The sequence below is a fragment of the Mus pahari genome, chromosome 15, assembly GCF_900095145.1.
Source record: "Mus pahari chromosome 15, PAHARI_EIJ_v1.1, whole genome shotgun sequence".
Classification (NCBI taxonomy): domain Eukaryota; kingdom Metazoa; phylum Chordata; class Mammalia; order Rodentia; family Muridae; genus Mus; species Mus pahari.
In genome coordinates this window covers 81,210,613-81,223,833 of record NC_034604.1, presented here as the reverse complement: position 1 = coordinate 81,223,833, position 13,221 = coordinate 81,210,613, and the positions used below count along the sequence as shown (strand labels likewise).

The following is a 13,221-nucleotide window of genomic DNA, read 5'->3' as shown; positions in this document are numbered from 1 at the left end:
TTTACTATAGGTGCAAGGACAGAAGATAAAATATTGACTAGGTTTATCTATATAAAACTTCAAAGATAACTTAGTTATGGTCTTTAACTCACCATGAACCTGTAGTGCTAGTAACAAATGATGAATGTTTAGTCAGATAATTACTCTTAGTAGATACTCATGTAGACATCCTCTGTTGTAAACCTTTTGTCCAATTTATGACCTGAATTTATGTGCAAACTTGTAGTATATTTTTTACCATGTGATCATGCACTCTGAAAGATGTATAAGTGCTGAGAACAAAGAGCAGAGACAAGCCTCCCTCCCCTTTCTCTTCCTAGGACTTAAACTAAGAGGTGAGCAGTTCCTGCAGAGATTGGTCTATTTTTAAGATAAGATTATCTCCCATTCATGTGGCTATCTTTAGGCTGTTCCTCAAGTAGGGCATTTTATTGTCTTGTTCTAGGACTTTGGGGTCTCCTGCTAGAGTTTGGTTTATGGCCTAGTTTCTGAGTGGAGACAAAATGGGATGAAAAGGCTCCTTCATTAGTTTGAAAGATCAATGCTTAACTCTAGTGAGAAAAATAACTGGGTTTGAATTAAGCATTAAGCAGAGAACAGAGTAAATAGTACTTGATAAAATATTCATTTCCTTCCTTTCCCCTTTCCGTCAAGGAGGAATTTGACATTTTCACTATGCATATTTGTATCTGAAACTCTGTTATATCAACAACTCAAAACATTATTCTAAGATCCTAAATTCAATTCTTGCATGGCACAGCATTATCTAAGAATTTGATAGAAAGGAGACCTCTGGGTTGGGAATTTAACTCAATAGTAGAGTGTTTGCTAGCAAGCACAAAACCCTTTGTCTCCAGCAATAGAAGGTGTCAAGGACAAGAAATTCATCCCCTTGGGCCCTACCCTGATGAATCAGAATATGGAAGATAGGATTATCAAGATCTCTAGGAGATCAGTTTTCATACTATACTTCAAAATGAACTGGTCTGAATCATTCAGTCAGCACCAACAGTAGTGAGACCTTACATACATCATTAAACACCAGAAGACTTGGAATATGAAGTCCTCCTCACTTTTACTTCTGCTTACAAGTATATTCCTAGAATACACTTGGATCTTGGGTTCTGCTTCTTCTGGTTCAGGCTAGTATTTTCAACTCTTCCCCTACACCTCCTAAATATTTATCCAAGTAAAATAACCTTAATTTTATTTCCCAATCAGTTCACTCCCAATCAAAAGTATTTTATGAGATTATTAACATTTTAACCAAATATGAATAGAAAGTTATTTTCAATCAAAAAAAAAAGAAATCAATTGCAAAGGAAAACCCCTTGAACATGGCTCACATTGCCTTCCAATTGTTGGTGCCTCCTCACAGGCAGAGGGCAGCAAAACCTCACATTTCAACACAATGGAGAAATGAGCAATGGAAGAGTATTTCTGTTAAGATGCCATTTTAAAGTATTTCATTAATTGAAGGAAATATAACCAAGTAACAAATAAACACATTAACAATTTCCTACAATGCCTAAAGCTGATCTAGTGAAGTGTAAATTAGAACATACAAATGTACTACTAAAAAGTTGCAGATACTGATTTATTTTCAGAAAAAAAAAACAATGAAAAATTATCTTTGTTCAAAGTTAACAAAACAACAAAAGAATATTGGACATATTATACACACACTATACACGCACACACAGTCTACAAATACACATGCACAAGTTTTCAGTTCAGGTAATAGGTCTTGTCTAGAAACATTAATTTGGGGAGAGTAGACAAGTAGATGGCTTTAAGAATCACAAATAGTTATATTGTGAGATAGATAGATGATATTTCATATAGATTTGTGATAGTTCATGAGGGCCAAGGTCAGTTATAGGATTCTACATTTTAATTTTTCACAATGCAAAATGTATGTTTTAAATTTAAAACAGTTTTCTCCAAAATGTCCTGGCAATACACTGCAGCTCTTAAATATTAATAGAAAATAGAATTAAGACTATATTCTCCATAAAATTCTAGAAATAAAACTAAAGATGGTTAATAACTAAGGGTAATAAAAGAGCACAGGAAGTAGTTCTCTACAGTAGATCTGTTAAGATCTCTTCTATGCCTTCTGTGGTGATACAATTTTCTAAAAAAGTCTCTTGACTCCAAAGAAACTAAAACTTTTAGAGATTTTGCCATCAAGTGCATGATGTGCCTTGAGATCTTTTAAGACTGCATACTCAACATGCTATCCTACTCAGCCTGTTTAAGTTTAACCTGCTTTGAACAAGTATAACCAACCTTACTATGCACTGCACTTTTCATGCAGTCAGCTTGTACAAGCTAAGCTAAATGAGTTTTAGTCTTAAATTACATACTTTTGCACTCTCCTGACCCAGAATAATATGTGTGTGTTTGTGTATGCATGTGCATATGTGCACTATGATAATCATTTGATGAAAGCAACCAATATATTGAAATGCAACCTTAAAATAAATATTCACTATAGGTATTAGAAATAACCTGTGTTTATTGATAACAACTGTTTGCAGGGTCTGTAACTTACTCTCTTGTAATAAATTCTTATTCCTTCCTCATATTGTTTATTTTTACTGTTCAATAAATAAAGAGAAAAGCCTTTTATTAGGACAATCATGAAAAACATCAGACATAAACACATACATACACATACACACAAACAGACATCTGACATAGTCACAGGCACAACTCACAGGCAACAGATACTGGCACACACAACAGAGAGGTGATAGATGATAGGCCAGTAACTACAAATCACAAACAGGCAGAGGACACAGTGGAGAGTTCAAATTTGGACTCACTTGGGTATACTAATCCAAGAGGATGCTGCTTTGTTTTCATTTCCAAATGGAATATTGATACATACTGGTGCCCACTAAGGATATCTTTAATGCATAGCTGATACACTCTCATTAAAGTAGACCAACTGTTTTAATAATAACTACACTATAGAATACCTGTACATGAATGATATGTGACATTTTACCATTAACAGTCAAATTCAGAGATATAACTGTACATTTAAAAATATAGTCAGGACCACTGAGGTGGCTTAGTAAGTAAAGGCACCAGCCACCATGTCTGTCTACCTGAGTTCAATCCTCAGGACCAACATGATAGAGGAGAGAGCCAATGCCCACAGCAGTATTCTGACATACAATATCACATGTACTCACAGACACATGCAAAATAGATAACAAATAAATGTTTAAAAATAAAATTGATATTAATTTATAAAATTGATAATAAAAATGTGTAGTCAGTAAGTTTTGTAAATCATATTTTGCCATGAAAATCCATTTGCATAGGACAAAACAGTATTTTGCAACAAAAATGAATGAGTTGCTTGAACAAGCAGCAACAGTGATAAAGCTCAAAAGACAAGAAGTTGAGAAGACTTTACAGTTTATTGAACTATAAACAAACTGTTCTGCATAGAGAAGTCCTTCCTGGAGGAGTTTAGTTGACAGAATAAGGGGAGTAAAACAGGAAGAGACCTATGACAGGCTAATGTTCTGTCTATTCAAGGAGGTGATCACTAGGTGGAAATGTATTCAACTGCGTATTTTCTGAACATATGTTAAAACTGTAACAAAAGTTACCCCAAAGCCTTTATAGAATATGGGTTTTGACTATTAATCTTTTTTTAATTTTAAATGGCCTAATGAAGCTATCATTACTGAATTAGTGCATAATTTCAGAAGTAGTGTTTAGCCATAAATAGAAGAAATACTGGCTCTAGGCACTATTCCACTGTAGAGGAATTTTAAACCATCAACATGGCTGCTCTGGCAAAGGATCATATCCAAAGACCTAGGTCTGTGTGATCAGCTGGAATAAAGACATACTCTTGGTACATACCTTTAAGATAAAATTCTCACTGAATTGCTCTGCTTAGCCTCAAACTGAATCTCTCAATTTAATTGAATCTTTTGGCTCCTTCTTATTCTCTGGCTTCAACTGCCTCTGCTGACCTGCACTGAATGTCATGGACTCACAAATGAACTCAACTCCACTGCACTTGTAGAAGGAAGAAGTCCATGTTTGAAAGTGACATCTAATTGAGGGACAGAATTAGAGGAAGATTCGACAGAATGAGTCAGATAGGATATGCCCAACTTCAAAAGAACAGCACAGGAAAGAGACAGTATTTAAGAGCAGCAGGAGGGGAGAGAAAGAGGGGGTGGGAGGGGGAGCTGGGAGACAGTGCAGTCAGTGCAGTGTAGTGCAGTGGAGTTGAGTTCATTTCTAAGTTCATGACATTCAGTGCAGGTCAGCAGAGGCAGTTGAAGCCAAAAAATAAGAAGGAGCCAAAAGAGTCAAATAAATTGAGAGATTCAGTTTGAGGTCAAGCAGAGCGATTCAGTGAGAAGCAAAGAAAAGCACAGATTGAAATAGTCAGCTTAGTTTAAGCCAGAACAGTTGAGTTGAACCAGCCAGCTAGAGTTCAGAAAGAACCAGAAAAGGTGAGCTTATTCAGCTGTAAGCCTCTGAAAGGACAATTATCCTAGAGAATAAAAGTAACATTTACTTTTCACTTTTTTCAACTTCTCAAAAGTAGTTCTTTTTAATAATTTTCCCACATATAAGGTCACAATTATATTTTGCATATCCAATTCTTCTCACCTATTCTCCAGTAAAAATGATAAAACTTGCAGAACTTCAAGATGTTTTTAATATACCTATAATAAAATTATGCATTAAATGCTCATTTTGATCCAGTACTGCAATACAGATACGATCTAAACTATGAGTAAATACTTGACACTCCTTAAAACTTAAAAAAAATATATATCCTCAACTTAATTTCCAGAAGAAGTCCTTTATAAATTATTGGACATTTTTATGGTAAAATATTAGTATCCATTAAAATTCATGAAGTACCAAATTAAGTAAAAATGTGTATTAGATAATAATGAATCATAAAAACATATTTTATAGATAATCTTAATTTGATTATGAAAATAATAAATAAATTGTTACTCTTCTTTGCATATTAAAGTGTTCTCTAAGAGTTTATTTTATATTCCAAATTAAAAAAAAAAAAAAAAAAAGAAGGGATTGGGTAAAATAGCAAAGTAGATTTTACAAAAGCACTAAAGACTAGACCAGAAAAATAATATCAAGAGTAGAAAAGTAGTTTTGTAAAGAAATATGTCAATCACATAAAGAATTTTCAAAAGACATAAAAAAAAAATACTAAAACTTGAAAACATATAATTAGCTCAAACCATCAATATAGCTTGGACACTAAAACAAACAGCCAAGCATCTAATATTAAACATACAAGTTTATTGGGTGTTTTTAATATTTTATTTTTACTTATGCATGTTTGTGTGTGCAAACACATAAGTACACACACATGTGGGTACTCACAGAGTCATATCCCTTTGAGCTAAAGTTATAGTTGCTTGTGAGTTGCCCACCATGGGAGCTGGGAAGTCAACTCAAGTCTGCTGTAAAAGAAGTAAGCATTTTTAAGCCCTGAGTCATCTTTCTAACTTCTAAATATCGGGATACTTAATACTACCAAACATACAATTTTTTAAATTCTTTTGGTAAGCTGATAAAATAAAATATCAACTAATTATACTGCTGGTAAAAGGTGGAAATGAAAGAATATCTTCAAGATAGATGTGTGATCATAAATAAGTAAATCAATCAATCAATCACCGAAGGTATCAAGGTATATACTATGCAACTGAAAGTACAGCATGTGTAAAAAATAGAACATTACTAAAAAATCAACTTGATCAACACCTGGATGCTAAGGCACTGCTTGTCTGTTTTGAAATGTCAAGCAAGAGAAAATAGATGACACTTAGCAAATGCTAACCAGGATATAATTTCTGAAAGGCTGAAAACTGTGTTTTACATATGCCAAGGAATTTGGGAAATAGAGTTAAGTAACAATCTCTATCTATCTGTAAAGAAATAGTAGATAACCCTGCCAGGAATAAGCATCAAGAGCTATGCTTCTTGCTTGCAGAAATAAGAACATAGGTGTATCTGTAATGACATCCATTCCCTCACAAAACCACAAACTTATTAAAGAAACGTAACCAGGAGGTGAAGACATGGCTCACTGGTCAAGAACACTTGTTCTTGCAGAGGACCAAGGATCATTTCCTAGTACCTGAATGGCAGCTCATAACTATCTGTAACTCCTATTGCAGGGGATCTGATATCCTCTGCTAACATCCATTTGCACCGGGCACCAGACACACACACATGGTGCTCATAAAACACTCACACATAAAAAAAAAAAAATGAAATTTTTTAATGAAATCACGCAAGTCAAGAATGTAAATACATATATTAGATAATAGTAAGCTTTAGACGAGATTAAGCTCTGTGAGACAAGTTCTAACTCAGTTCTATATCCAGTTTTTAATACTACTAGCTAACTACTACTAATGAATTAAATATTGATTAGGTAAACAAATGAAGGAATATATATATTAATATAGAAAGCTCAAATACATTTAACATATGCAAAAGTCAAAATCCATTTCTATCAAATGATTTGCCAAAATTGTTCAAGGTGCTACATCTCTCTTAAATTCACTACATTGTGGGGAACAGAGGAAGCCATGAGTAAATAAGGGGATGAAATCCTGAATGAATGTCTATTGTTGAGAGGGGCGCAGCCATGTCAAGGACCTCAATGTCTCAGACCCATGAGAATGGCAGTCTTCCCAGCCAGGCTTAGAGAACTGACAAAACCTTCCTCAGATCCAAGTATGCATATTTAGGAAAGATTGACTATTGTGCAGAAAATAGCAAACACAGCTTCCTCTCAGATGACTACAGGCTAAGACTGCACCCCCACAGAGAGACCTCCCACCCAGACCAGCTAAACAACCCTCCTTTTTCAGCTATATGCAATAAACATGCCTCCTCACATTGAGTTTCCAAGTGACTCTTGGTGTCATGTCTCCAGCTTATCTATACATGTAGCTGTCCTATCTTTATTCCTTTATCACCCCAACAGGTTTCCAGGGTGAATTTGTGCAGGTCAGAGAGAAGAATGTAAAGAAAGCGGAAGAAGGAGGAGGGTGGTAGAAGCAGAGAAAGGAAATGCTTGTTTAAGTGCTAGGAGTAAAATATGGGACAAGCAGAACAAAGAAAAAGTCATTTCTGTTTGTACTTTAGTACTCTGAAGGAGATTTTGCTGGCAGTGTTCTCCTTATGAACGAGCTGTCCAAATGGATTATATTCATCTCCCAAACTATCAGGCTTCGTTAGGGATTCCACGAGTTTGGGTTTGGTATAGTGAAACACTTTGTAGTCACTGTTGATCTTCCTACACTGAAATAGTCCCTGGGCTTCCAGCTAACTTACCAAGATCTATGTTTAGGACTTCCTTTCCCAGGTATAGAAGTAGTCAGAGGCAGTGGGCTCTCTTGTGCTCAGGCTTGATCTCTGGCAACAGCAAGCTGCTCTTGACCTTGAGCTAAAGCAGGACAACCCAGCCAGTCTCCTCCCCACTCTAGGCCCTTGTCTTCGAGGCTAGGATTAGAGGAGGCATATGCCTCTAGGCTGGGAACTACCTCAGGAAACAGCTCTGGTCTTTCCTCTTGGTAGACAAGGCCAGCAGCAGGTGTTAGCAGTAGGGCTCTTACAAGCAGTCCTGGGAAGGGACCTGCTGGAAGGGAAGGATCTAGTATCTAGCAAGATAACCAATCACCCAGGCCAGAGGCCTGGTTTGAGATCACACAGAACTGCCACTGAACCAGAAGTCAAGCTGCATCAAAAGCATTTAAGAAACAAAGAAGAGGGAGTTGTGAGAAATGGAGGAAGCCTTGGGCAAATGTGTGAGGGGTAGATAACTTCCTGAATATTTATTATTGACAGGAGCAGAGCCATGCTAGGACCCCAATGCCTCAACCACACTGAGACTGGCAAAGCCTTTTCCAGGGAAAACTCAAAGAGAACTTGCAAAGCCTTCCTCTGATCTGGTGCAGTGTATCTGGCCAGAAATTATCAAGCACGATATCCTCTTCCAGTATGACTACAACCTGAGACTGCTCCCCTACAGAGACTGTGGTGATAGGAATGAGAATGGTCCCCAGAAGCTCATATACTTAAATGTGTGGATCCAGGTTGGTGGACTGTTTAGGAAAGATAAGAAGGTGTGGCCTTGTACAAGGAAGTGTGCCTCAGGGGGTCGGGTGCAAAGGTTTCAAAATGCCATGCCAAGCCAAGTTCAATCTGTATATCTCTCTGTCTGTTTCTCTGTCTCCCTGACTGCTGCTGGTGGATCAGATATAAGCTCTCAGCTACTTCTCCATTGCCATGTCTCCCTGCTGCCATGCTCTCTACCATGACAGTCATTGACTCACCCTCTGAAACTGTAAGCAAGCCCCAGATTAAATGCTTTCTTGTTTAAGCTGCCTTGGTCATGATGTCTCTTCACAACTATAGAACAGTAACTAAGACAGAGACCTCCAATCAAGATTAGCTGTACCTACCTACTTGTTCAGCTGTATACAATAAAACCACCTCCTTGATACAAATGTATAAAATAAATGCACTTAGTTTATTGGTTGCTGCAGTCATGGTGTGTCTACATCACAGCAAATGGCCTAAATGACTACAGCTTTTCTATACATCAGTCTATGTATTTGTCCTTTCTTCACTCTCTCTTCACACTAGACAGGTTTCCAAGGTCAAGCTTTGCAGGACGCAGTGCTATTCCACATATATTTTGAAAACATTCTAAAGCAGAACACACCGTTACACCATTTAATAGCCACTTACTTAAATTTTTCAGTAAATTGTAAGCACCCAGCCTTCTCTCCCTTACCTTTTCAACAGGGAGAAGAATTTGCAGCAGTCGAACGGTGAACAGTGAGATGCTGACAAAGGCCATCCTGTGGTGCACTAGTACAGCCTCGACTTGCTCCAAGCTAAAACTAGTTTTACGGTAGCACATGGTTTCTCCAAGGGACCCCAACACTTGGAGCAGTTTCTCTTTCTGAAAGCATTCAAACAAGACAAAACCAAACAAAACAATCAATTCTGCATGTAAATATACAAATGTCATTGAGAACAAATACTATCATTAACAAACCAACACAAAAATTTACTCCTTGAAGCAAAAACAGCCAACATCTTGTGATAACAGAATGTGCAAAGGAACAGAAGGTGCATTGTACAGGGAAGCCACCAGAATTTAATGAGAAATCCTAACCAAGAATAACAAAAACAATAAAACACAAACGCTCATAGGGCTATAAATTCCTCCCAGTTTCCACTACCTAATTCTCCAAATTGGAGCACAGATACATGTGGACCTTGCTTCAAATGTGTACCAAGCTTAATATGTGCTAAATGCAATGGCAAATATAATGGGGTAGAGGAAGTAATTTAATAGAAATATTCTCAAATCGATCCAAATGTTTATTAAATAATAAAACAGAAGCCAACTAATTAAAAAAAAAAATTTGTCAAATTACGTCAACTTTCTTCTCAAGTAGTAAGGTTGTTTAAAAAAGAAATATTTTACCATTATAAATTTCCATGTAACTTACCACTTAACCAAGAAACTATCTTTTATACTGAAAGGTAAATGAAACATATAAAAAAAATTATATAAAGCATACAGAAACTGACTTGCCTAGTCATGACAATATAGACCAAAATGTATTCTAGGTATACTGACATGCTCTCCAAACTACCTGGTTCTTAAAAGAACAACTTCCATCAGCTAGTACAGCAGAACAATGACAGCTCACTTTCGAGGTCTCGCTCCCAACACAGGACACATAAACACAGCAATGGAAAACCTGCAGACTAAGAACACTGGCCACTAAGTGCTAGGTGCTTGGAAACTTAGAAGCAGTGATTCATGAGAACAAAAAGGATGCTTCTCAGTGAGCTACAAAGACAGCAGTAACACACGGAGAGAAATGAAACAAAATAAAGGACAAGAGGAGCTGGGAGTCATCTAAAGAAAGGCCTAGCACCCAGCTCCTTGACCTAATGGCCATGTGTACAGGAAAAAATGGGGACCTCATTTTATATGCAAAGTAGAATGGGGTACTCTAAGAAAATAGAACTTGGCAAGTGTTTATCAATAAATTTCATTTTAACAACAGTAATTTTTTTCTTTTTACTTCAAATGAATAAAAGTAGTCACTTCTAGGGGAAGATTCATTATGCTGTGCTTTAAAAAACTGAGTTAAGAATGTTAGATATGTCTGAACTATTTAGATCGAGAAATATGATTATATATCCTCAAGTACTTCATTTCTAAAGTTATAATATATTATGTTACTTATTTAATACATTAACAGCATTCCACCTTTTATCTTAATGGTTGTCAAAGTAGGAACATAAATTTTAGTTTTTTTGCTTCTTTTAATTTAACACTGAAAAAATTAGCTTTTACCAAGGAGGTATTTATTTGTAAGTAAATTATAATAATTTCAAGCACTGATAGTTGACCTAGCATTTCTTATGAACCAATTGGTACTTATATAACCGATTTAACCTTTACAGTTAATTTTTTTTTTCTTTGAGTCACAAAAGATCAGCAGCCAAAAGTAAAAAGTGCATGATTAACTTTCTCAGATAAATGTACTGGCCAAGAATTTTTGAGTTAATTTAAGATACAACTGATAAACTATTCCTCACATATCTAAGGATAAAAATCACTTGCTGAAAACGTTCAATATGTGAGGGGGGAAATCTCCTTTTTAAAAAAAGTACTATGAAGGAGTATAACTTTAAAGAAAAAATAAAATGAAGAATAATTTTATCAGAAACTAGGGATGCAACCCAGTTGGTTGTATTATTGCTCAGCATACAGGAAGCTCTAAATTTAGTGCCTTGGAAAGGTGGATCATGCCTGTGATCCCAGCATGTGGGAAGTGGAGGCAAGGGGATCAGAAGTTCGAGATCATCTTTGGCTACACAGCAAATTGGAGGACAGCCTGGGATATACGGGAGTCTGTCTCAAAAACATAAAACAAATAAACAAGAACTACTATCACAAATTGAAGGACTTGAAAACATATTATACCTATTATATGTCATTTATTTATCTTGTCAAGATACATGTATCACTAAAAAGATAACACCATAGGTATTTGCATACATAGTACTATTATAGTTAGAAACCTAATGACCTCCAAAGTCTCAATGTTAAAGGCTTGGTATCCAGGGTGAAGCTATCAGGAAGTAGAGCTCAGTGGAATATCCTTAGGTCACTGGAGGCTCTCATTTGAAGAGGTCTGAAGTACCTTAGCCTCTTCTCCTTTCTTTGTGTTTTTTGACTATGAAGCATGCAGACTGACATCATACATAGACCACCACTGTTATCCACCACTGAGTCCACTTAGTACTAAATTGTAAGTTCCAACACTCTGAGTAAAATAACCCTCTTCCCTTAACAAGTTAATTGTCTTGAATATTCATTATAGCATCAAGTAAATATTATGCACAAATATTTATTATATAAATATCTGCATTGTTTATATTTTAGTTGTGTTTTTATGATCTGACTTCTATTCCTAAGGATTATATCAGCCATTCCCTAACAGCCAAAGCATATCTTAATTAAACATAGACAGACATAATCACTGTAACAAAGAAAATTTAGTAACTACAAGTTACCACATGGGCTGGGGGCACAGTTCAGTAGAAAAAAAAACATACTCAGCACATGCAAGGCCCTGGACTTGATCCCCAACACTTACAAAACACTAAAAAAATTATCCTAAAAGCAGTAAGTTATCTTTAAAGCAATATATATTTTATATGACTAATAAATTATAATATTTCCCTAGCAAGATAGTCAAAAGGGAAACAAAGAGAACAGATATTACTAATTGACATTAACAAAGGAGATAATGTCACTCTTTCAAGAAAAATGTTTATCAGATGATTTCAAAATAAAAGATCTAAGTGACAACAGAATTATGCTACATTGAAATGTCAAAAGATTTATAGTTTGCAATTACATACAGATACACTGAGGGATCTTAGATGAAATGCCTGACTGTAGGGAGAGGGAATTTATAGAGCACACCTTCAGCAGAAAGACAGGACATCAAGTCATTAATGGGGTTGTCATCCCACAGTCATAACTCTGACCCATAATTGTTCCTGTCTGAAAGAATTACAGGGATGGAAATGGAGAGGAGCCTGAGGAAAAGAAGGTCCAGTGACAAGCCCAAAGTGGAAGCTCAAGGGGAGGTTCCAAGACCTGACACTATTACTGAGGCTATGGAACACTCACAAAAAGGGACCTATCATGTCTNCCCTCCAAAAGACCCAACAAACAACTGAAAGAGTCAGATGCAGATATTTGCACCCAACCAGTGGACAGAAGCAGCTGACCCCTGTTTTTGAATTAGGGAAGACTGATAAAAGCTGAGGAGAAGGGTGATCCTGTAGCAGGACCAGCAGTCTCAATTAATCTGGACCCCCAAGATCTCTCAAACACTGGACCACCAAACAGGCAGCATACACCAGCTGATATGAGGCCCCCAACACATATACATACAGTAGAGGACTTCCAGGTCTTTGTTCATAAAGAGATGATGCACCTAACCCTCAAGAAACTGGAGGCCCCAGAGAGTTTTGAGGTGAGGTGGGGTAAGGGATGGGGACATCCACGTGGAAACAGGGGGGTGGGGAGGAGGTATGAAATGTGGAAGTCGGAGGGTGGATTGGGGGAGAGGGGAATAAAATATGGAGTGCAAAAAAATAAATTAATCGGAAAAATAAAAAATAAATATAGGAAAAAAACATTTATCCATACAAATTGACTCTAAGAGAGATCCAGAATCTATACTGTAGACAACTGTACAACTAAAACTCTGATAAATTCCAGATATGTCAGTTGCTTAAACATCATAATTTAAAGTCTCTATATTGGGTCATAAAATATTACTAGTCATTTCTTTCTAAGAAACAACTAAAAAGCTCCACAAATTAAGGAAAAAATAGTAGTGGAGAATTGGCAGTTCAAAACTGTCATGTCAGGGAAAGAAAAACAAGAAATGAAGTCCCTACTGTGCCTGCAAGCAATTCCTATAAAGAAAGCATAAACACAGGGGCCCGTGACATCTAACAATCATGATGGTTTAAGATGGAGATGATGTGGAAACTACAAACATAAATAAAAACTACATAAATGTGGGACAAATCTAACCAGTCAGATTTAACACAGAATCCCAA

The 13,221-nt window shown here is 36.3% G+C and overlaps 1 protein-coding gene across 1 annotated transcript in view; it reads right to left on the bottom strand.

Annotated features, from left to right (window-relative positions):
• The window catches only part of Rttn (rotatin), a 152,734-nt gene that overhangs the window by 120,511 nt on the left and 19,002 nt on the right, over positions 1 to 13,221 (bottom strand). The window contains exon 11 of the mRNA XM_021214290.1: positions 8,840 to 9,010. Coding sequence (XP_021069949.1) covers positions 8,840 to 9,010 — 171 coding nt within the window. The remainder of the gene's footprint in view (positions 1 to 8,839; positions 9,011 to 13,221) is intronic.